This window comes from Carassius gibelio, chromosome A15 (assembly GCF_023724105.1).
Source record: "Carassius gibelio isolate Cgi1373 ecotype wild population from Czech Republic chromosome A15, carGib1.2-hapl.c, whole genome shotgun sequence".
NCBI lineage: Eukaryota > Metazoa > Chordata > Actinopteri > Cypriniformes > Cyprinidae > Carassius > Carassius gibelio.
The window spans coordinates 2,246,210-2,271,576 of record NC_068385.1 but is presented as its reverse complement, the minus strand read 5'-3'; the positions used below and the strand labels follow the sequence as shown (position 1 = coordinate 2,271,576).

The 25,367-nt window shown below is 35.2% G+C and overlaps 1 protein-coding gene across 2 annotated transcripts in view; it reads right to left on the bottom strand.

The window, feature by feature from the left end:
* Positions 1-25,367, bottom strand: part of b3glcta (beta 3-glucosyltransferase a) — a 74,451-nt gene that overhangs the window by 32,759 nt on the left and 16,325 nt on the right. For both annotated transcript variants that reach the window (XM_052616281.1, XM_052616279.1), the window contains exon 3: positions 14,635-14,674. In XM_052616281.1, coding sequence (XP_052472241.1) covers positions 14,635-14,674 — 40 coding nt within the window. The remainder of the gene's footprint in view (positions 1-14,634; positions 14,675-25,367) is intronic.

Sequence of the window (25,367 nt, the reverse complement as noted above, 5' to 3'; positions counted from 1 at the left end):
AGTCGCTTCATCATGAGCTCTGTTTCTGTTTGCTCCACCCCAAGCTCTTTCAAAAGGCTTTCTGCCAGCCACGGATCTCTGGATCTATTCATTCGATTTCTTTAAAACATTTGCACAAAAATGTGACCATACAGCGAATATTGCATATCATGAATTATGGTTATTAGACATCAAATATTCTTCTTCATGACATTTTCTTAAACTGCTCTGAGAAATGAGGCTCATTTTTCAACACAAACAAGACGAGGTGTATGAAGAAAGCAATCGCTGCGTATTATTCCTACGAGAGTGAGAATGTGGAAAACAGCTGACGTGAGCAAACAATCTGTGTGCCTCAATCTGCTCCCTAGTTAAGTGGTGAGCAGTCTTCAGAGTCAGCCGATTCTAGGGCTCTCCCATTGTCCTAGAAACGTTCCAGTGTACAGAAATGTTTGCATTCTAGAAATTCCCAAAATGCACTGTACAAAGGAGTGAGCACTGGCTGTTTGCTATACTCACCTCACTGGATATAGTCAGAATAACTAAATACAATTTTAACACCATAAATTTGTCAAGCCGCCAAACATTGACAAATAATTGATGTTTTTTTTTATGTATAGCGTATGTTTTAATATATAGTGTATATTAGATATCAATAATTAATAATGCAAAAATATATTTACATTATAAAAACAATTATTATATTTATGTGTGACTGACATCAATCTTAAAATTACACAATTCAGAATGTACGGTAATAAAAATACATATTTTTATTTGTTCTTGTTTAATGTATAGCGTATAATGGTTTTATGTGTATATATATATATATATATATATATATATATATATATATATATATATAATTTATTTTATGAAACTTCATATACTTGTATGGACTGAAAGCCTTTTGCTTGAACCCTCTTTGTCCATGCAAAGCTAAAGGGCAAGAGAGCCAAGTGCCACGGGCAGGATCTGTTATGTAATGTCATGCTGCTTTAATTTAGTGTTGTTGCCTGCATCTCTGTTGTCCTTCACCACCTCAAAGCTGCTATTGATCTGCCGGCTCTGATGGGAAGGGGATTTACCTACTAAACCACGTCGTGCCCAACTCTTACAGATCTGCCTTCTTCAGGGATAGATGTCTAGGAAAAAAAATCTGCACCGTTCATTCAAGCTACCTGTTCGCATCCTTAAGTATTAAGCGGCACAATCCCATTTTTAAAAGCCTTTAAAAGTGCTAACTCTGCTTTAAAGTTTGTATCTATGTACATGTCTGAGACTGCATACATATGTGTGATTAGATCTTTTACAAAGATGTATTTATAACATACATATATGTGTGCATTTAATGCACTGGATTTAACCAAATAGTAACAAAAGTGTATGTAATATGCCGCTTAGGTCATATGTTAGAGAAATCGTATGACATTGCTGAACATTTTATTTATCAATGTTCTGCCAATTTCCACTGATGAAATCCAGTCATTTTAATAGGTCACATCGACTCAATGTGCTGACAAACAGAAGGTTGATTTGAAAGCCATGAACGTTGTGAACGGTGCTTAATAGGATATACTGTACACTACTGAAAATTTTGTTATCTCTTACCAGTAAAGTGTCACAAAAATGTTGCTGGTGGTGCTGGTGTTGATGAACTGGATGTCAAGCTATTAAAGATGGTTGCTGATGTGATAACTATTCCTATATGTTATATTATTAATTTAAGTTAAGAAAAATGTGTTTTTCCTGCTAATTGGAAAAAAGCTCAAATTGTGCCTCTTCCTAAAAACAAAAGTGTACATTTCTCTGGGAAAAATAGCAGACCTATAAGTATCCTGCCAATTTTGAGTTAAATTACAGAGAAAATTGTTTATGATCAAATAAATTTGTATTTCTCAAAAAATGGGTTAAATTCCCTTTATCAACATGCCTATAAGAAATGACACTCTACAACAACAGCCTTGTTCAGATGACAGAGGATTGGTTGCATGAAATTGATGATAGAAAATTAGTTGGTACTGTAATGTTAGATCTGAGTGCAGCATTTGATTTAATTGATTATGATCTACTATTGAAAAAGTTGAGCTGTTATGGATTTGAAAAGTGTGCAATCCAATGGATTTATAGTTATCTTACTAATAGGGAGTTTAATGTACTGTTTAATGGTAGTTATTCCGAGACAAAGTTTTTGCACTGTGGGGTGCCTCAAGGGAGTTGCCTCGGACCACTGTTATTTTCCATTTTCAGTAATGATTTGTCTTTTGTTTTGCAGTGTGCCACTACTGCCCTATATGCAGATGACTTGACTATTTTTGTGTCTGATTATGACTCTGCCAGACTTAATTATGTATTAAACAATTAATTAAAATTGATAGAAAATTGGAAAATAGAAAATAAGTTAGTTATTAATGTTGCGAAGAGTAAATGTATGATGTTGGGATCTAATCATCTTTTAAAAGATTCCCCTGCTTTGAACTTATCAGTTGGTGGTTTGATCATCGAACAAGTGGCCGAGACCAAATTGCTTGGCGTGATTGTGGACAGCAGGTTGACTTGGAATGCTCAGATAAAACTAATATTGAATAAAATGGGCAGGAGTATGGCTGTTCTTCATCATTGCAGGAAATGCATACTGATTCGCATACGGAAAACTTTGGTGGAATCAGTAGTGTTGTGTCATCTGGACTATTGTTCCATCATTTGGGCTGCAACTACAGAGAATAATTTAAACAGACTACAGATTGCACAAAATAAAGCTTCTAGGCTTGTACTAAACTGTTATTTTAGAACAAGTATCCGGGACATGCACAATCAGATAGTATGGTTTCACGTAAGAAGCAGAATTAATTATTCTCTTATTAAATTCTTAAAAAATATAATTATTACAAAAGCACCTGAAATTATTTATAATAGATTGACTTTCTTCAGTGATGTTCATACTCATTCCACTCGTCAATCAAGTGAAGGGCGTTTCTTGTTACCTGTCTGTCGAACAAATCAACTGCAAAGAACATCGTGTTTTAGAGCAATGGTGGCATGGAACTCGCTCCCAGTGTTTTTGGTTTCAGAGAGTGACAATGTTAGTTTTTCCAAAAGACTGAGATTGTATTTATTTACTTTGGAGTAATTGTAATTATGTAATTAACAATGACTGCATAATGAGCTATGGCAATTTAAAGTATTATATATTTACTAAACTATTCTATAAGAGTGGTGATATTTTGTATTTGGAAGAGCTTATGTTGTAATTGTTATGTTTAGTGTTTATGTGTTATGCTGTGTTGTTTGTGTATGAAGATGTTGTGTGCACTTCTGTATTTTTCCTAGTTGTACTGCTTTGATGTTAATATTCTGGTAAAAAATTTTAAGAACCTAGGAAGAATAGCTACTGCTTACAGAAGTAGCTAATGGGGATCTAAATAATCAACAAATAAACCTTGAGGCAGAATGCAGTCATGGAACCTCGTTAGTATTAAAATTATTAGTAATTTAACAATCTACATATGTAACATTTTGGTAAAAGTTTACTGTTAACAATATAATTCTCCAACACACACAAAAAACACTGGGCATGCAAAAACAGTTTAAAACTGCATTTTTTTATTTAGAAGTGAAGGAATCAAAAATGTATATTGAAATTTTTTTTTTTTTTCTCTAAAATAATTTTCACTGATCTTGTTGCAATGAATTACAAACAAAAAAAAAATAAAAAAATTATTTCAGTTATAAAATCACAAAAATTCACCATGCATAAAAAAAACCCTAAAACGTCTAGGTGTTTAAGCCACAATAGGCCTAATAGGCAAAGAACATGAAAACAAGACATCAAAAAAGCAAATGAGGGACAAAAAACCTATTTTTACTAAACGGCAAACATTTTGGTCACAAAACAACCCTCTATTATTTGTCTAATTACAATGTCAGGTACAAGAGTCAACTTAAAACAAAAAGAGATAACATGGTTTTATCTATAACATGATGGTCAAAAATCAATCAAAGCACATGATATTTGTGAATAAATAATTACTCAAGACTGACAGGTAAAATAAAGTGTCTGGGGTCAAAAATGTAGGCAGCTTACAAAGTTTTGGAACAGAGTTATTATGTGTGTCAAATCTGTTTCTGACAGGCATTTCACAGGTGTGCCTGAGGAACATTTTCACAATCTTCCTCTCCTGGCATTATGGGGTGCCACAATAATAACGGTTATCCAGTGCCGGCGAGCATCAATGATAAGGCACTTGCCAATCTCCCATTGTGTCTCTATGCCTGTGTGAAGTCAGAATGAAAGCACAGAGCAGTGTGTAAAAAAAGAAACTAATTAAAGCTGAATTTAACTGGTGAGGCCTCCACACTGATGGGGTTTCGATTAATCATTAAACAACGGAACTGCAGAGGGACAGAAAAAGGAGAAGTCTTGACATTTTGTCTTTCATTCTGACCTTACATCAGTCTTGCTCTCTCTAAGCCCGGACATTCAACTTTGCACATACCAAATTTGTGGATGAGGACAATGTGCCATGGAGCGAATTAAGAAATTAGGAATTGTATTGAATTATTGCACTTTTTTTTTTCACCCCAGATGGTGGAAATGCAGACGATTGTTCTTTGAAGTCTCTGTGAAGCTTACTTTTTGGATGTGAAGGCCAATCAAACTATGACTTGGAGAGGAGACAGATGTGGCTGGTGTGAAGAGAACCTAGTAGGGGAGTTTTAATGATTTATTTGGTGAGGTATTGTTTGATTACAGGGCTTCGAAGCATATCCCTCTTCATGTTTCTCTATCTCACTGTTCAGTCTGTATTCTACTGGAAGGGTGACTCCAAAGATAAAGGGACTGAATCTTCTGGATAAGGGAGATGTACTGAATGAGACGCTGGAGAATTGAGCTTCAGTCACCTGAATTGTTTTCCCCATATAAAGTATCACCTTCAGAGCGGTGTGCTCTACGTGCTTGCTCCCCCCCCCCCCCCCATCACATTCTCCAGGGGCCACTGTTCACTTTCAAGGGGTCTCAATTTACACAAACAGAAGTACCTAATAAGATGTAATAAAAAAAAAATTATAATTTAAAGGGAACAATAAAGTAAAAATGCAACAACTAGCAACTTCACTGCATTCACAGAAAATTATATTTAACAGAACAAAATAAATGTAACTGTTCTGTGAAATGCTGCAAATACTTTTGGAAGAATAACATACAAATCACCATTAAGTAAAAAAGAACAAGACTCAGTAAATTAAACAACGATCTCAGAATCCTCTGTGTGATATCAAATATATTTATTAGAGGCAAAAATATATCTTCGAAATCTTAAATTTTTAGCTTCCATAAAAAAAATAAAAAAACAACTAATCTTGCACACAGATTTTTATATTATCAAAGGTTCTGTAGAATGAGAATGTCCTGGCTTCTAAAAATTAATTCTAATAACTTTATATAACGTTTAAAAATTAGATGAAAGCTTTTAACTTGAAAAATGAAAATGAGAAATCTTGCCTTTGCAACTAAATGAAAATAAATTTGTTGAAATACTAAAATGACAAACTAAAAGTAAAATAAAAATAATTTAAAAGCACATGAAATTACTAAAACTCAGATTAAAAGAAGAAAAAATAAATAAATAATAAAAACTAATAATAATAATAATAATTATAATACAATAGTATATAAATAATACTAAAACAACCATAGATGCGAGTAGTTCAAAAAAGTTTGTATATTTGGTTTACTGATATACGTACTGTGGATACAAAAGAAAAAAAAAACCTGCTAGAAACACTGTCACCATGTTTTTACAGCAAGGATTTGACAACCACAGCTGCCAATCTTTTATTTATTTATTTATCTATTTATCTAACACAACATGATTTACTTTTTCCAGTATGCTAACGAACAAAAAGCCAAGATTTTAAAACTAGGAGGAGGCTTCTGATAAATGCGAGTGTGGCAGCCCACTAAAAATGAACCACCATAGATGGTATTGCATCCACTCAGGAACCAATCAGATTCTTTCCCCCAGTGACACAACAAGATTGAACCACATGACGGCAGAAAGTCTAATTATTTCTACAGCAAACCAGAACAAAGTCAGACATGATCTTGTTTGCTTATGTATTATAATAGAAAGAGGGAAATAGAGGTGACAGAAAAGGAGGAAGCGAATGAGACAAAAAGTTGAAGAGAAAATAGCACATTTATCCCCAGAGGCTGGTGAATCAGGTAGCACAAGTCTGTGAATAAAATCTGAGACTGAAAACAGATTATTGACAAAAAAAGACTGATTACTGAGGAATAAATCTCAATGCAGACTGTAATATTTCATTGACTCCACATGCCAATTTTACCTCTGAAGATCCAAAATGCAACAACATAAAAAAATAAGTCATTTTTACACAAGACCGTTGAACAGTTGGTGGCATAATCTTTGTAGACAAAGAAATTGGGGACATTTAAAAACATTGCGCACTACCAACCCAGAGGCAACCAAGACTTCCACCACACACTGTGCTTGGATCAGCTAAAAAAGCTCAAATCTTTATTGTGCATTCATACAGTCTCAAACTGAAGAGCAAAATTCTGCAAGACTGGAAAGTGAAGACATATGGCAGGCACTGAAGAGTGAAAAAGGCTAAAACATCACACAGATCTTCAGCACTGAAGTACAGTAATTAGAGGTGATGTTACAGGGCACAACAGTAGGGAACACAAACATGCAACTTGTAGCCAGTGGCAGTAGCCACCATTTCAAGTTTATCTCTTCTTTTATGGACTTCACTCAGAAAGTCCAGAGACAAGACATTTATGACATCAGTTGGAGTCATGCAGACCCAATGAGTCTTAAATCAGTCAGAAGGTTATGGAGACAGATTTAGACAATAAAAGCATAGCACTGCTCATGCCGGATCGAATTCAAAGAAACTGATGTGTGCGTTCGTGGGGTGTGTGTGTGTGTGTGTGTGTGTGGTAGAATTCTGTATCCACCTGGCACCAACTCCTGCTGACAGTTTGCATTGCCTGAGGTGGTGGTGGGAAGCGTAAAGGACAGTCACCTTGTGCCCCCGCTGGAGGTTTGTCAAATCTCTGAACGTCAGCACAACGGGTGCAGAAAACCCGATCCAGTGCCCTTAAAGAAATAGTTCAGGCAAAAAAGAATTTTTTTTTATATTATTTACTCAACCTTATGCTGTTCCAAACCTGTATGACAGACTTTTGTGGGGAAAGTAAATAGGAAAATATACCAGTCACTCTTTATAAGTATTTACAATGAATGGATAGTGAAGTTTTTAAGCTTCGGTAAGGATAAAAACACACCGAATTAGTATCAAAATGGGTTGAAGCCACTGAATAGAAAAGTCCTAAAGTTCCAAAAGTCCTAAACGTTATTCATTTAAAATCTTGACACCTTCCCTAGTTCACTTTGTCGCAGTAATGTTCAGTTTGTGAATGAATCATTCTTTTGAGTCAGATTTCAATTATTCAGTTGAATCATTCAGAAAGATTTGTATATAACTATAACTTTTATAAGTAAAATTAAAATGTAAATTAACTTAAAAGTTAATGCATGGTTTCAGAGGAATTGGAATAGCACGTGTCATATCGACTAAATGTATTATACATTTATAGTGCATTTACATATTTTTGTGAAGCTTTTCTGTAACTGTCTTGCCATTAAAAGTAAAAGAGCAACCAGCAGCCAGTCTTGTTAATTCATTTTCCTCCACAGAAGAAAGAAAGTCATGCAGATTTGGAACAACATGAGAGTGAGTAATGCCAAAACGTTCATTTTTGAATGAACTATTCCTCTGAGACTTGGCAAATGTACAAATAAGCAGCAGTCTACCAACAATGATAATTGGAATAACTGGGGGCAAAAAGCCCAAAAGAAGAAAAAAAAACGAAGCGAGAGTTTGTTCCGTCAATCAAGTTAATCACGCATGACAATGATTACCAGATGGAAAGCAAAAAAAACTATGTGAAGAATAACGGCACAATTTTTCACCTACTCCTGACTTCAGTGTTGCTTTAACAATAACAGACATCATCTTTCTAAATGACAGGGCCACACAAGAGAGGCCATTAAGCCGTACGGAGGAACAATGAGAATGTCAAGAGTGGATTTTGCACGCTCAGTGGCGGGTGATGAGAGACAAGAAAGGCTGTCGATGGCTCATTTCCACGAGCGGTGGCGTTGGGCATCCTGGCCCAGAGCTGATTGTTTCAGTGTAGAACTGGCTGTGCTCCAGTGACTCAGATCATTGTGCTGCTGTAGATGGAACGATTTGGAGTGATCCAAGTTTGTATGCAAAGCTGCCCAATCCCTTTCGACTCACCGGGGTAATATGTTGTTCAAAGAAAAAGAGTCAAAGCTAGAGAGGGAAAGGGAGTGAATGAAAGCTATCAAAGGATGATGGGGAAGAAAAAGATTAAAAAAGAGAGATAAGACGGGAGAGGTGGAATGAAAGAGGAAGCTAAGAAAAGCTAACTTGAGTATTCAATCCAAAAAAAGCCCAGCTATATCAGCTGGAGAAGAAAATAACCCGTCAGGTTTAAGGCCCCCTCGGGTGCTACAGGAGGGCATCAATGCAAAAACGCAATATACACCAATCTTAGATTTAAGAATAAAAGCTTTCCAGTGGAATTATATGAATTATGATTAAATATGAATTTAAAACAAATGGTCGGTGGGTTACCTGAACGACTATTTAACTAATCAATCTTAAGGAAGCACTGTAAAAAAAATAATTTAATAAAATACTATGCACTTGTGCACATACGCATTCCTATATAAGTGTAATATGCATGCATCACAAATTCATGTTTTCATAGTTTACAAACAATTTAAAAAAGCTTTTAAGTGTTTGCTATTTTAGGATCCCAAACGCTGTTGTCATGTAAGTAAATGGCCAAGCCCAAAAGAGGATGCATTCAATTTGATCAAAATTATTGTAAAAACAGCAATATAGTGTATTACCGTAAATATTATCATAATATTAATGTTACATTTATTTGATGTTAAAGCAGAATTTTCAGCATCATTACTCCAGTGTCACATGATCCTTCAGAAATCATTCTAATATGATGATTTTGTGATCAAGTAACATTTATTATTATTATTGCTGATCTGCTTAATATTTTTTCCAATAATTTTTGGATGAATCAGATGTACTGCCACAAAATAAATAAATAAATAAATAAATAAATATATATATATATATATATATATATATATATATATATATATATATATATATATATATATATATATTTATTTATTTTATATATATATATATATATATATATATATATATATAAATATTCTTTCTAAATAAAAGTATTAATATCTTTAAAATATTTATTTTACTGACCCAAACTGTAGTGGCTGACTAGTTGATTTAACCTATTTGTTTAATATATTTTAATTATCCTATATAATACTGATATTTGTTACTGATATAGATATATATATATATATATATATATAAACTTTTCGATGGTTCAATATATTTTTAACTCACTGATGGAAAGGTTAGTGATGTACAAAACCTTTTTTTCTTTTTTAAAAAGAGCGAGGAAACGTGTTAGTTAGAAAATGAGACAAAAAGTGTGTGTGTGTGGGAAGCAGAGAGAGGCACACTTTTTTGGCAGAACAGGAAAAAGAATAACACTCATTATGATTCTCAGCAAGGGTTGGACATCACAAAACCTCCTGGACTCAAACACCTGAACTTAGGCAAGGGAGCCCGAGATGGTTTAATCATGCTCATTATAAAGCTGCAGCCTCTGTCCCTGTACACATCTCACCCAAAGACTAATGAACGTTGAAGGCAGTTTTAAACCTCCTACTTTGCATCAATAATTCAGCGCCTGAAGGCAGCTCCACTTTAAAAGATTCCAAATCCGTGAGCCTCATTATCAGGTCTTAAACTATGCGCCGCTCCAAGGAAGTGGATTGAGTAAACATGATCTCCGTCACTTTTTAAAAAGCACTTTAATTGCTCAGAACGTATCCGGGTTTTCGCATAACTAGGCGACAAGCAGTGATGAGAGCTATTCAGGAGAGGCAACACCATCAGCTTTTCCGAGCAGATCCCAGAAAAGAAAGCAGGTCACTTGAGTTCAGAGAGACATAAGAAAAACTGTGGGATGAGGAGGAAGGGAGACGTGAAGTGGCTGAGCTTCTTTTTCTGTCTCATGATGTCACCAAAACGATTAAATCTGCGGCATGCTACAGTTAAAGAGAGAAAAAGAGATAATTTGAAAAATTATATAGTTAGAGATAATTTGAGAGAGAGATAGTTACTTTGTGAGAGGTTAGAGAGAGTGACATAGAGAAATAATTTTTCAAGATATACAGTTGGATGATTAGAGAGTTGTCTGGTTAGTTATTCAGTGATAATTGAGTTAGTAATAATTTGAGAGTGGGTTAGATAAATGAAGAATTAGTGATAATTTGAGACAGTTAGTTAGATAGTTAATCAGTATAGAGAGAGGGACAGTTAATTAGTTTGAGAGAGAGTTAATTTATTTAGTTAATTAGAGAAAGAGAAAGTTAGAGAGAGGGTTGAGATGTTTTATGTTTTCTTTGTTTTGTTTCAAATAGAGATCATGATTCTGAACTAAACAAAATAACGTAATTTACTAGAAGCTAACAAGCTGACAAAATATTATTTTCTCCTGTCCATTTAAAAGTGCTGAATTAATTTAAATGAATGACTCACTCATGAATGCGTCATTTTTTTCATTACTGGATGAATCAGTGTTTCTGAACAAATCTTTTGAATGAATAATTCAATGGCAAATACATATTTTTTTTTAACAGTCACAATGCAACTGACACTGAAATGTTATTTGAAAAGCCAGTTACTTTCAAAAGGTGATTTGCTCTATTTTGATTACTACTATAGACATCAGTGTTCATATCCGAACTATAAACCTTTATCGCAGTACTTCTGTGATAATAAAAATGATTGTAAGACTGTGTAGTTGAAAAGACTAAACATGATAACAGCTCTCTCTGTGTCCGAGGCAGTGCGAACCAGACTTGAATGTTACGGTATGACTTTGTCAAAGGTTTAATAGACGCAGACGAATTGCTGTCCTTTAGATTTGAATCAAGATTGTGATCTCTTAATGATTAATTGCGCAGCTCTGATGAATGGGTAGACAGTTTGAGAAAGAGAGTTAAAGAAAGAGAGTTAGAGAAAGATAGATTGAGAGAGATAAAAATGGACAGACGGACAAATGCACTTTGCTAGATTAAAGTGGTGACACAGCTCATCCACTGACACATCTTACCCCAATCTCCCCATACATCATAGCAAACCAATTATTCAACTGAACTACAGGATTTGAAGTGCACTGGATGCCTTCAGACAGCATAATATCAGTCATAACCAAGGCACAAATTGCAAAGACTCCTAATAACTTGGCACACAGGCAAGTAATAAATCTGACATCCCTTATCCCTGTAGTATGAACAAGACTTGGGTCTTATATATAATTATAGATTTAATCACATTAGAAATCACAGATGCCAACACAAACACGGTGTTGTGTTATGAAACCATCTAAAGTGCCATCAAAACTGAATAAAGCAGAAGTAAAGCTGGGGTAATTCAGCATTACATGTTGGCTTGTATCTACAAAAGCTTGTTTTCATGCAATTCATCCAAAAGGAGATGTTCCAGAGAGGTACCATGGTGAAGAGGGACATCAGACACACCTGATATAATAATATTGAAAAATGAGCCACTGATAGCTAGGGGAAAGGTTTCTCTCTTTTTAGAGAAAACAAGCTTTTGAAAATCTTCGTTCTAGACTTGAAACAAACTTGGTGTTTGTCAACTAGTAATTTATTAGAGGAATAGTTCACATAAAACTATTTGGTCATCATTTACTCACCTTGCTGCACCATCTTGATCCAAAGAGATGTTAGAATGCTAAAGCTGTGTTGGTTTGGAATGTTAAAAGGCAAAGCGAGAAAGGGAGCGGAAACTATTTAATTGTATCTTCTGGTGCTTTTTATCTTTATTTATTTATTTGAGCTTGGACATTCTGGAAAACATTGTTTTCCATTCTATAGAATAAATAATATCATACAGGTTTTAGATAAAGCAATGCGAGCAAATAATGACAAAAATAATTAATGACTGGGTAGACTATTCCTTTAATCCATCATTATTAGATATAAGTCTGTGATTTTGAGAATATCCTTTTCTTTTTTTCAGATTCAGAGGGACTGCAGTCAAACCGACATCATTAAAGCCTGATTTCAAAACCCCCTGAAAAATCTCCGTCTTGAAAATAAAACCCGGAGGAACTGTTATCTTACCCTCCCCGAGGCACCATATAAAAGTTTTGAGAAGACTTTCAATGGTGTGGAAAAAAAAAAAGTGTTCACCCAAATTTAAATTCAATCAGATACATAAACATTCTCAAGGACACCTCAGAACATCACTTTACAATTTTACAGTTTGACGCGTCACTAAACAAAAAAAATGCATGCTTTTATCCCTTTCCACATGTTCAAATAACCCATAATTTCCAAACCACTCCATCCAACTCTTCTTCACGCTTCATTAGGTTTAAAAAAGGGCTCTTGACTTTCTAAAAGATAAGACAGGGCCGATATGAAGTCACTGCCATGGCAACCGTAACTGTGTGAAGTGACTGTTATGCACAGGGATGAAGAGGCATCGGGCACTACAGCTCTGGAGTGATGGGTGACTCGGGAAGCATGATTGGCTTGCTTTGCTGGGTCTCGTTTCGACGGCGAGCGAGTTCATGCAGGCCTTCAAACCCTTCTCAAAAACAATAGCTGAGATCAAGCACACTCTTGCTTCTTCTGGGAGGAATGATGCATTTCAAGCTACTTTTCAATATTCCGATATGAGGTTGACTCTGGTCTAAAATATTTTTAGCTGCGCAGACAATATCCAGAAATAATTTTACAGATTATGCTAGTGCGCTTGACTTTTCGCTATATTTGTAGAGAGCATTACATGAGAACACAAAGCTCGAACGAATGCCTCCCTGACATATACGCCTAAAGCGCTTCAAGCAACTAACCACTTCTGGGAGACAAATGAGAAAAAGAAAAGAACTTCAAAACCATAAAGGTTATTGTTTTGTGTCACATGCTTGGTGCAAGAAGAAGCTCTGAGTTTTCTTAAACATACTACTGGCTGAGACATAAGATTTTCAAAAAGTACCTTTTTGAAAATGAGACTTCAGTGAAATTATAAAACCATCTTTGCAATTCAGACCTCCTTCAAATGTTTGATGTATAGAAGTCATTACTTTTCGACAGACTCCAAATCCACTTTATGAACTTGATTAAAGGTGCTGTAGGGAACTTTTGTAAAAAAAATATTTTTTACATATTTATTAAACCTGTCATTATGTCCTGACAGTAGAATATGAGACAGATAATCTGTGAAAAAATCAAGTTCCTCTGGCTCCTCCCAGTTGTCCTATTGCAATTTGCAGAAACTCCATCGCTCCCGGTAAAAAATAACCAATCAGAGCTGCGGCCCGTAACTTTGTTTGTGTTCAAAATGTAGAAAAATGTATATAATAAGCGAGTACACCATGAATCCATTTTCCAAACCGTGTTTTTAGCTTGTCCTGAATCACTAGGGTGCACCTATAATAAGTGTTTATATTCGGACTATTTTAGATTGCTTCGGGGTACCGCGGCGAAGTAATCCAGTACCTTTGTGATTCTTCACAGACATAAACAGAGAGAAGTAGTTCCAGCTACGATGTTCTTCCGCAAGACGCAAGCATTTCTGTTTATTAACTGCTAGAGCGTCAAAAGTTCCCTACCGCAGCTTTAATTGTCATACTTGCCTAGTTTTGAGTCAGACAACGGATCATTTAAAACAGACAGTTTAACTCTCTTCTGCTTTTTATAAATCATAATTTCAAATCCGTGCATCAGTTTATACTCAAACTGTTGATCTAATCTCATCTTTAACATGTCCTGATCGTTTCTCTCTTCCTTCTCCCGCCTCATCCACTGAGATTTCCTTTGTTATGAAGCCACAGCAAATTATAATTGACCTTTGCACACTTTAGAGTAATTAGTATGCTGAGAGCACTTAGTCCAGTTAAAGACAAAAGAAAAGCAAAACACCAGAATCAATTTAGCTGTAATGGTTACTAGGGATAAAGAGGTCATTCGTTTCATTCGAATTGTTTCACACCTTTGTCAACTTTAGGCAGAATTATGAGTATTGTAATAATCCCCTACGATCTGTTCATTCGTGGCTACATCATACCGGATTGCCCTCATTCGCCTCGCTACACTGAAATATCAAACACACGTACAGCGCACTGCAAACGTTGACCCAAATCAATTAGCTGTGCCCTAAAATCTAATCCTGCTGCATGGAGAGTGGCGCCGGCTAAAGCCATCTAAAATAAACCTCATCATTTTCTCTTTAGATGAGGCATCAGTGATATTTGCAGTTGGTGGAGAAGAAACATAAAATGAAATATGATAAGAACACGGGCTTACCTGACTGGAATAGTACTAAAATACGACTTTTTAATTCAGTGGGATTTTGGTACCTTTCGAAAGCTCCTCACAATCCTGTTGACTTTTGCAGGATGTGAAAGGAAACAGAAGCCGCTTGGATACTCACCCAGTTGAGTCTCAGAGGGAGGTTTGTCAGCGTTATGGATCTGAGGAGAGAAGTTGAGAGAAAGACGACATTAGAGGTGTAGAAGGAGTGTTTACAAATGGACCAGGAAGTAAATAATAGTCGAGCCTGGAGGCACTCAATGCATCTTTCCTTTTGACAAGACAATCCAGGACTATTAAAGCCAACTTTAGGCTTCAAAACCGCTATTCAGCAGACTTCAGGTGACGTCACAGAACTTTAAGTCTTAATATAATTTAAACAGATGAGTCATAAAAAAATTCATCCCCCTCACAGTTGTCATGAAGGGTAAAATCAGCTATATAGACCAAAATAATTTTTTGCACCAGGCTGTAAACATGTTTTTTTTCTGCTGTAAAGTTGGGCATTTTAACATTTTTCAGCCAGAAGCCAGCCTAAAGCGGCCAGTCAATGAATTACAGTTTCAGTCACTTCCTTGTTGGCTTCACGAGAAAGAGCGGGAGGTTGGCGCTCTGATTTTAGTCATAAAAATCAATTTCTGGGGCAAATTTAAATAGATAGTTCACCCAAAAATTAAAATTCCGTCATTATTTACTCACCCTGAACATGATAGCTCAGTTACTGTCTGCAGGGTCAAAAAGCTCTCAAATTTGACCAAAATATTTTAATTTGTGTTCCGAAGATGAACAAAGGTCTTACAGGTTTATATAATCCATTGTGTTTGTATATTATATATTGTTATTCTATTTTATAAAGTATAAAAACAGAAATCTGTCAAAAAAGAAAAATTTATGTACTGTATTGTATATAACCTATAACAAATAATTTATTTTTATTAATTCTGAATTTATATGATAAAGAGTTTTGTTTTTATATTCTGCTTATTTCTGTTTATTACATAATATCATATAATACAAAATTATATTATATTATAAAAATAAAACAATCTTTAATCATAGAATTATTTCAAAATTAATTCAGGTTGACAAAATAAAAAATATGTACCGTATATAATATATACATAAACAATTATCAAGGAGAAACACACACACACACACACACACACACACCCAATGTATGCATAGATCAAATCAATAACACTATGAGCAATAGTAATTCTTGCTTTAGGCAGTTCCAACTTATTAAGTACCATCAACCACGGATCAAAGAATATCTCAAGTTTCCCCAATGGTAATTAAGACATTGTGGTGTTTTTTTTTTTAACTTAATTCGTAAATACGTTCATTGTGACACAAGTCACATATGCATAAATTTGTCATTCAATTATATTTCTAAAAGAAAAGCAAAATGTGTAGAGGATCATCTGGGTTGTTTGAAATAATAAATCATGATTCACCACGTCATTAGTTCCTGTGAATTGTGTGGTTTCGGTGCCCGGAGCTGATGCTGTTCTAACCCTGAGCACTCAGCTCAATTAGGACATTAGCAGGCTCATTCTGCCACCAGAGCTGTCAGCGTTGCCAGCCGACTGTGGAGGAAAGAGCGAATCGATCACACTTCCTATTGCAAACTTTGAAACGAGCTTTCCCCACTCAACTCAGAGCTCACATCCTTAGGTACACGAGGATAGAAGCAAGCAAATTCTAGCAATATTCCATGTTCTCCATAGTCATACTGTGGTATATCAGAGGATAACAAGGGAAAAAAAGGAGATGGCTTTTGATTTATTGCTACCACTCTGCTAACAATTACTCTAGTCCTGAGTTCCAAGCAGCCCTTAGAGAACACAGTTTATACAAGTCATATATCTTTACACAGGGCAAAGCGTGGCACATCATTACAGTGAGAGGGAGAGGCTGAATCATCAAGGTGACGTTGTGAATCATGGCACGGTTAGGGGTTCAATCCACGGCAACCTTAAGAAGAGAAAACCATTGATTCTGAAGCCCCAAAGGACAAGGAAAAGCAAAGACAGGGGCTTACTGTGATGGAAGAGCCGCCTCCACTCATATCCTCATCACCCCAGGTTTCCCATCACCATCCTTGCTCCTAATACACAATGGAGGTGTGTAGCTAAAAGAAGTGTAGTCTGGTTATAGTCCAAATTAGACCCTACTTCTTGGATTCGATAAACTCTAATCAGATTGGAAACCATTTAATAATATAAGATTTAATACAGTACGTCAAATCAATTAATTACGATTAAATTAAGATTAATCACATCCAAAATAAACGTTTGTGTTTACATACTATATATGTGTTTGCATGTGTAGTGTATATATGTAAATATAAATACACACATATACATACATACATGTATATATTAAAGAAACATGGAATATATTTATTTTTATATATAACAAATCATATATAAATATGAAATTCTTATATTTATGAGTGTCTATTTATATACGTACACACCTATTATATAAATATTAAAATATTAAGCAGCATAATTGTTTGCAACATTGGTAATAATTAGAAATGTGTCTTGAGCAACAAATCATGATTTCTAAAGGGTCATGTGACACTGAAGACTGCAGAAATGGATGATGAAAATTCAGCTGTGCATCACAGGATTAAATTACATGACAAATAATGTTTCACAATAATACAATTATATCAAATATTTTCGCACCCCAAACCTGAGAATGGTACCCAGCTGAATTATTTTATTTTGGATAAAATAATCAGTGGAATATTAGTGGGTATGGATTAGTAACAGATATTCATAGTTTATACAGTACCATACCAAATTAGCAAGTGGATCATTAATTATCACTTATAAATGGCTAGAAGTTTGGATCACAAAGTCTAAACACATTTTAATGATTTTTTTTTTTTGGTCTAAAACTGATTGCAGAGAATGAAGCACTATTTAATGAATTAATCTAATAATAATTTTTTTTTTTTGTATCATGCAGGTTTGATCTATTTAGCATAAACCTGTTCTTAAACAACAAATAAAAACTAAACAAACTGTAGCTTTAAATGCCAATGAGACTTTTCTTTATGTGGGTTCTTGCCAAAAAAAAAAAAAAAAAAAAAAACCTGCTTCCTTCCACACAAAGGACTTTTAAAATTACATCTTTTCAAAATCAACTAGTCAGTGGGCTGTCTGAAAGACTGTTCCATCAAAAAGCCCTGTATAATTAGGCTGATTTATGTCCACCAAAGACCATCAAATGTGCTTCTGTGGATAAATAGATACTAAGTGCACTCTTTCAATAGGTTAACTGACAGATATTGAACAAATAAGTAGGCAAAATACCAACCATAACCTTTAATTGCACAAAACCACCATAGTTCTACCGTAGTCTTTACAAAAACTAGCAACAGACCATGCATAATAATGATTTGAAATCCAACAGTAATTGTCTTGAAAGGTACTGGAGAGGCCAGTGAATTTGTTACAAAAGCGCTGCTTTGATGACTGTTTTAATGGATCTGAATGTAGTCATGCAACTGCCTAGAAAGGGTTACTTGACTATCGGCATGTTAAAAGCCTTTATGAGAGGTTGTGTGTCTAAATTCAACCACTGTAGTGAACTGCCACTAAAAAAAATTAGGTTCAAATACATTTTCTCTATTTTGTATATTCTTTTAAAATGAGGCATGTCTCCATTGATCAAACTGTGCACATCTTCTCCCTCCAACCATGTCATAGATGTAGATCACCTAACACGGTGCCACACAGCTCCCATCTGCACAGAAATGTCTCACTTATATGCATGTTTTCTTTCACAGACTCATTTTCCTCATATAATCAACAGGGGAGCAATATAAATCAGTTTGAAGAAAGTGGATAACAGGATGCCAGGCAAAACGTCTTCACGGACTACTTGTGCTGTCAGATTTTTGATCTGATTGCAATGAGAGGAAAATTTATGCATGGGCAGAAAGGACCACATCAGAACTGATTTAATTCAGTGCCAGGGGTGGGTAAAAGGCACTGACTTAATTAGGTTCTAGTTTAAGTAAGGCTCAAGGGTTTCACCTCTTCATCTCTGCTCATACTTTCTGAAGCGGACTAAAAAGAAAATGGGCCGTTGCAACAGCTGTCGTCTATTACATTTACATTTATTAATTTAGCAGATGCTTTTATCCAAAGCGACTTACAAATGAGGACAGTGGAAGCAATCAAAAACAACAAAAATAGTAATGATATATAAGTGCTATAACAAGTCTCTGTTAGCTTAACACAGTACATGTAGCAAGGGCTTTAAAATAATATAATAAAAAGAAAGCAGAATAGAAAAAGAATAGAGCAAGCTAGTGTTAGAGGTCTTATATACTATGTGTGTGTTTGTGTGTGTGTGTGTGTGTGTGTGTATATACACATAATTGCATAATAAATGAAAAGAAAATAGAATACAAAAAGATTAGAAAGGTAGATTTTTTTTAAAGAATAGAATAAAAATTATATTAATAGAATTAAAATAGTGAGTGTTAAAGTTAGAGGGTCAAATAAAGATGAAAGAGATGGGTTTTAAGCCGATTCTTGAACATGGCTGAGGACTCAGCTGCTCGGATTGAGTTGGGGATTCCACCAGGAGGGAACATTTAATTTAAAAGTGACTTTGTGCTTCTTTGGGATGGCACAATCAAGCGACGTTTACTTGCAGAATAAAAGCTTCTAGAGGGTACATAAGTCTGAAGTAATAAATTTAGGTAAATGGGTGCAGAGCCAGTGGTAGTTTTGTAGGCAAACATCAATGCCTTAGCACTGGTCAATGCCAAGCACTGGTAGCCAGTGCTTATTGATAAACAGAGGTGTGACGTGTATTCTTTTTGGTTCATTAAAAATTAATCTTGCTGCCGCATTCTGGATTAATTGTAAAGGTTTGATAGAGCTGGCTGGAAGACCTGCCAAGAGGGCATTGCAATAGTCCAGCATGGACAGAACAAGAGCTTGAACACGGAGTTGTGCAGCATGTTCCGAAAGAAAGGGCCTGATCTTCTTGATGTTGAATAAAGCAAATCTACAGGATCGATGTGTTTTGAGAAAGTCAGCTGATCAGCAATCAAAACTCCAAGTCTTCTGGCTGTTTTCGAAGGAGTTATGGTTGATTTACCTAACTTGATGGTGAATTGTGATGAAACAATAGGTTTGCTGGAACCACAAGCAGTTCTGTCTTGGCAAGGTTGAGTTGAAGGTGATTATCCAGCAAGAAATGTTTGTTAGACAAGCTGAGATGTGAGTAGCTACCGTCGGATCATCAGGATGGAATGAGAGGTAGAGTTGAGTGTCATCAGCATAGCAGTGGTATGAAAAGCCATGTTTCTGAATGACAGAACCGAATGATGCCATGTAGACAGAGAAGAGAAGTGGCCCAAGAACTGAGTCCTGAGGCACCCCAGTAAGGCAAGGCAAGGCAAGTTTATTTATATAGCACATTTCGTACACAATGGTAATTCAAAGTGCATTACATAAAAGAAAGTAAAATAATAATAAAGAAAAATAATAACAACAGTGTTAATTTCGTTGACGAAGACTATGACGAAAAATATTCGTCAACTAACCTTTTTCACGGACGAAAACTAAATAAAAACTAAATAAAAAGTCAGATATGATGACGAAAAACGTGACGAAATATAACTGACACTTTAGTCAACGAATAAAAATGAGACGAAAATATATGGGAGGGACGAATGGAGAAGAGATCCAATCAGAGCGAATCTTTGAGGGTAGGTTGATCTATGCAGAAGCAGCCGAGCCATTTTAAAAAGCTGCGGCAAATGCAAGCGCAACAGCTAAATAAACACAGCAGCAGTTACACAGAAAAGAGAACAAAGATGAGTTTGCAGAAATTCGCACAGTTTCGAGGACGTTTTCATAACAGTTTAGTTTTTTACACAGGGAACTACACTGCGACCTTTTGAAATGCCATTGCAACCCAAATTTTTATGGGGTATGGGGTAAATGTATCACTGATTATTTTTGTTCCTACTTATGTGTAATGCTATGTTTTAATATGAGCATTTATTACAACAGAAATGTGTATTTTAAGAATACGTTTTATAACATGCTCCGACCATTCAACACATCAAGTTGGCTTCAGAAAGTTGAACTGAGCAGCTGGTTACTCGCGCAACACTGAACCGAGCTCTCTTTCAGGGCGTTTGCGTCCTCCTGCACCTGAACGAACAAATACAAATCGCATTTTAAATAAACATAAGAAAAAGAGCGAAAAGTGAAAGAGCTCAATTCAGCAGCACGGTGTTCTGGTGTTCAGGGAGCAAGCAGAGACGCGTCTCAAAGTCTTCTTGCTTTTGTACCGACAACAAATACATACTAAATATGTCGAAATACCCGTCTTGGAAAGTGTGTTCTAAAAAGTCTGTAGTTATGTCTTCAGTGAAAGTAAAGAGTTGGAAAGAAATCGGATGCATATCTTTATAATGGATGCATTTGTCTCTTAAAGTGACCGCGCCTAATTTACTAGCTCTGCTGTCAGTGTCTTTAATGTATGAAAATGAAAGTAAATCACTCACTGCTCTTGATTGAATTACTTTGTAGTTTTAACAAGAATTTATCCAAAGTCAATCCAAAAATCAGATAGAATAGATTATATTGTTTTACTAGTGACTAAAAAATACAAAAAAAATATATATATATATATTAGGGACCTGAGCATGTTTTGCTCAAGTGTTAATTTCTTTAATTGCTAATGCAACCTTTTCACACCACAGACTGAACCAAAGTAAGCATTGCATCCGACATTATCAAGATGAATTTGTTGTTCTGACACAGTTTAACCCTGAGTTATTGTCATATTTTATTACCAATTTCTAAACTACAGCAAATAAACTGTGATATTGTAAGAAACGTTGAAGGTGTCTGAATACATTTTGGTTTGATTGTGTATTTTATTTTACAGTGAAGACTATGCAGTGCTATTTTAAATGAACAAAAACAAACTTTAAAAAATGTAAACTTTGTGTAAATAGCACAAATAAAGAAATAGAATGAACAAACAATACAAATATAATATAGGTGGTTGTCTATTTCAATAATACTGTACTTCATCTTGAAAGAATGTCATATGCATTGCATATCATTCAAGACGAATGCATATCTTTTTCAGAGAGCATGTATATTTTTCATTGAGAGCAGGCCTTATGTTTATTTTATAAATACCATTCCATAACAGACTGATGGAAACATTTAGTCAAGTCAACTAAGTTGACTTTGTTCTACTAAAAAAAAACTAGACTAAGACTAAAAGACTTAAGACTAGACTAAGACTAAAACTCTTATGATATTTAGTCGACTAAAACTAGACTAAGACTAAAACATTTCAGATGACTAAAATGTGACTAAAACTAAATGGTGTGTTATTCAAAAGACTAAGACTAAGACTAAATCCGAATTTGCTGTCAAAATTAACACTGAATAACAAGAATAAAACAAGCAATTTTAAAACTTTTAAAATTATTAAAAAATTAAATTATTTCAAATGAATTTAAAACAGTTAGAAAATGATTTTACATCAAATAAATAAAAAACAGTGAAAATATAGTGCAATCAGTTCAGACATTCCACAGTGCTCATTCAATAAATGCACAGCTAAACAGATGAGTTTTAGGTCTAGATTTAAATGTGACTAGTGTTTTAGAACATCTGATCTCTTCTGGAAGTTGATTCCAACTGCGGGCGGCATAGTAACTAAAATGGTAAAACTCCAAATTCCACTATCATCCTTAAACAAAGTTTTTTCTTTTAATTTCTTTTAATTTTTTTTTAATCACAGACATATGAACTACTGCGCTATACCATATGTAAAATTAAATTATTAAAAAAATATTTTTTATGTTTATTATCTCCCCATTAATTGACTACTAACAATTTATACATGTTGATTTACATATCTGAATGAAAAAAAACATGAATTCCTTAACATTGCAATATATGTTTATTGCTCTTAAAATTACAAAATAAAAGACTGACTAAGAATGCAGTACTTTGCACTTGTATGGAGATAGCATTCAATAAAAACCTCGAAGCCTTGAAAACACATAGCTTACTGAAACAAGCTTACTGAACACATAGGGCCTAGCTTACTGAAAAAAAGTTCTTCTTTCAGATGAGAATAACAACAACTTGATGTCTAGCATTCAATAAAAAAGGTCACCCAAAATACTTGTTTAGAGCAACTGAAAGAATACAGTAACCAATGTAAACTTGAGGGCTTTAAGCTAATACAGAGCTGTCACTGTCACTCATTGATCAAATAAGGCTTTGACAGCCGCCAAAAAAAAAGATAAATGCAGAAAAACCCCTGGATTGGTTATATAACGTTGGACAGAATGTTGATCCGGCCATCGCATATATTCAGTGCACATAAGGTAAACGTTTTGCAAATGTTTTTTAGAGAAATAAAAACAGGTCGACGAATCGATGCGCATATTTTACGTCGACGTATTTTTTGCGTTGACGTCATCGATGACCTCGATGCGTTGTCCCAGTCCTAATAAGCATATATTTTGCATAAATTGCTAAAATAACACTGAAGCAGAACAAAACCACATAATTTATTTATTTTTTTTATTGTACTCTACAGGGGAACTCTCCAAACACAAAATAAAGAAAATTATAGTCCACAAACATAATCTAAAAGAAATGAAGGACAAACTCTACCCACCAACATGTGATACCATATTGGTGGGATACCAGGGACAAAAACAATGCACCCAGAAGAGAACAGCTGCATGTGGGCAGTGCTAAGAATATCAAATAAAAAGCACAAGACACATGTGGGACTCATAAAACCATTTAACTTGCTTTACAAGGTCATACAAGGAAATCATAAATTCAAAAAACTGACATCTCAGGGCTACCAGGAGCCTGTGCTGCTGATACAGCCGTCAATGAACCAATTACTATTCAATGGCCAATAGACCCTTTTACAGTTGGTAAACAAGGTGACGTATTTGTGTGGGCGGGGCTTAGCTGGAGGCAGAAAGATTCCTCTCAACACTTGAACAAACGGAAGCTAGTGAGTTTTCTTAGCTTGTTTTTTTAATAATGGCTGGAGAAAACGGCTAGCGCCGTGACGTACCTGTGACGTCCGGCAAAAGGGGTCTATAGCAGTATCACAATTAACTTCCCATCCATATCATGTAGTTTAAGGAATTGTTGTCACAAAGCACATCAGAGGAGCCAGTTTCTTTCCATGGATGCCTGATCTGAGTGTGTCTCAAGCTAATCCCTAATGATGGCCATTTCTCATCCTTCTACAGGAAAGGAACTATGCCTGGAAAAGAACCATCCCTTTACTATTCCCATTGCTTCCAAGTACTTTAAAAACATGCAGGATTCCGTGAGATCCACAGAAAGAACAGTTTGGCACAGATGGCTAAGCCCAGAACTTCCAGTGCATGCTGAGATTGCAAGCAGTAGCAAGTAGCTTGAGTGACATTTGCCAGCTGGCTCTCGATATCCTTCAGCTAAACCAGCACTGACAGGACTGAACCTGTTTGAAGAGGTATAAATGAATCACCATTCGTTTCACATAGACAAGGCTGCTTGAAATTACAGGGCCAAGCTTAATTGGAGTCAGGGTTTAATATGTGTGCTCGCCTTCCAAGAGCAATTCAATCAAGAGAGTCTTCGGAAACATCCTTGATTGGACCCACCTCACATTTTTTTCATATGCAGGCCAAGGTTGGTTCCCTCTCTCGTTTCTTGTGATATATGGGAGTATTTCCAGCACACACCAGTGGCCTGTCGAGTCTCATTTGCCCTCTGTTCCCTGAGCCATTGAGATTCCGAGTCCAGCGCCGTTCCTCGAGCTGCATGACCAATGCAGCCAGTTATTGAGAAAAAGGTTGACAGCAAAGGTCATGCAAGATTGAAAAGTAAAAATGAAAACTGCACCTTGGTATATCTTTTATGAGCGGATGGTTGTGTTGTAAATCACATTACTTTTAGGTTGTTGGTTTTTCTCCATATTTCTACCAAATTGTAATCCCTGACCTGCATCCAAGAGCAAGGACAAGGGTACGACCCCCCAAATTTTCATGCAACCATGGTCCTGTACAGACACTGTGTCACATGAACTGCAGGTATTATAGAGAAAACTTCAAAAAGAAATCCTTTTATAAAGTAAAAATGCACTTTACCTATAACCCGACACTAGCATATCTATTTTTTAAAAACTCTTCTTTTTAACATAGCAGTGACTCCTAAGACAAGAAAGTAAGTCCTAAGAATCTGTATAAGAAAGCAATTTCACTTTTAGTGACTTTCTTCTTTTCTAACACATTAACTTTGCAACAGTGTCACTGTGATGACACGCCAAACCTAAAATATCTCGGACTGCTCTAATGCGATCACATCAATCATTCATCAGGGAAAGTCATTAGATAAAGAAGGAACTCCAACAAACCTAGAGATGCAACTTTCTGTTTCAAGAAATACTGCCTAAAAACAGCTATGTAGTTAAAAAAGGAAAAGGAATAAAATAAATATGCATGAATCATATGTTTATTATATTCAGTATTTGAATAATATATAAATCAATACTTTATTGTACGAAACGTTGCTCGTTTTGGCAAATGTTACAATATAAACATTAAAAATAATAATAATTATAAATATAAAAACACTAAGGTTAATTTAGCACAAATAATATTTTTATTATTTGCATGTCATATTATACAGTAAGTGTTCAAACTAACTATACATATAATCATATTTCCTGAATGAGATCAGGCATCACAGAATGAGATGACAGAGAAAGTTACACACAAAACAGTCTCTTGCGTTCAGAAACAAGCGGAAGGTCTGC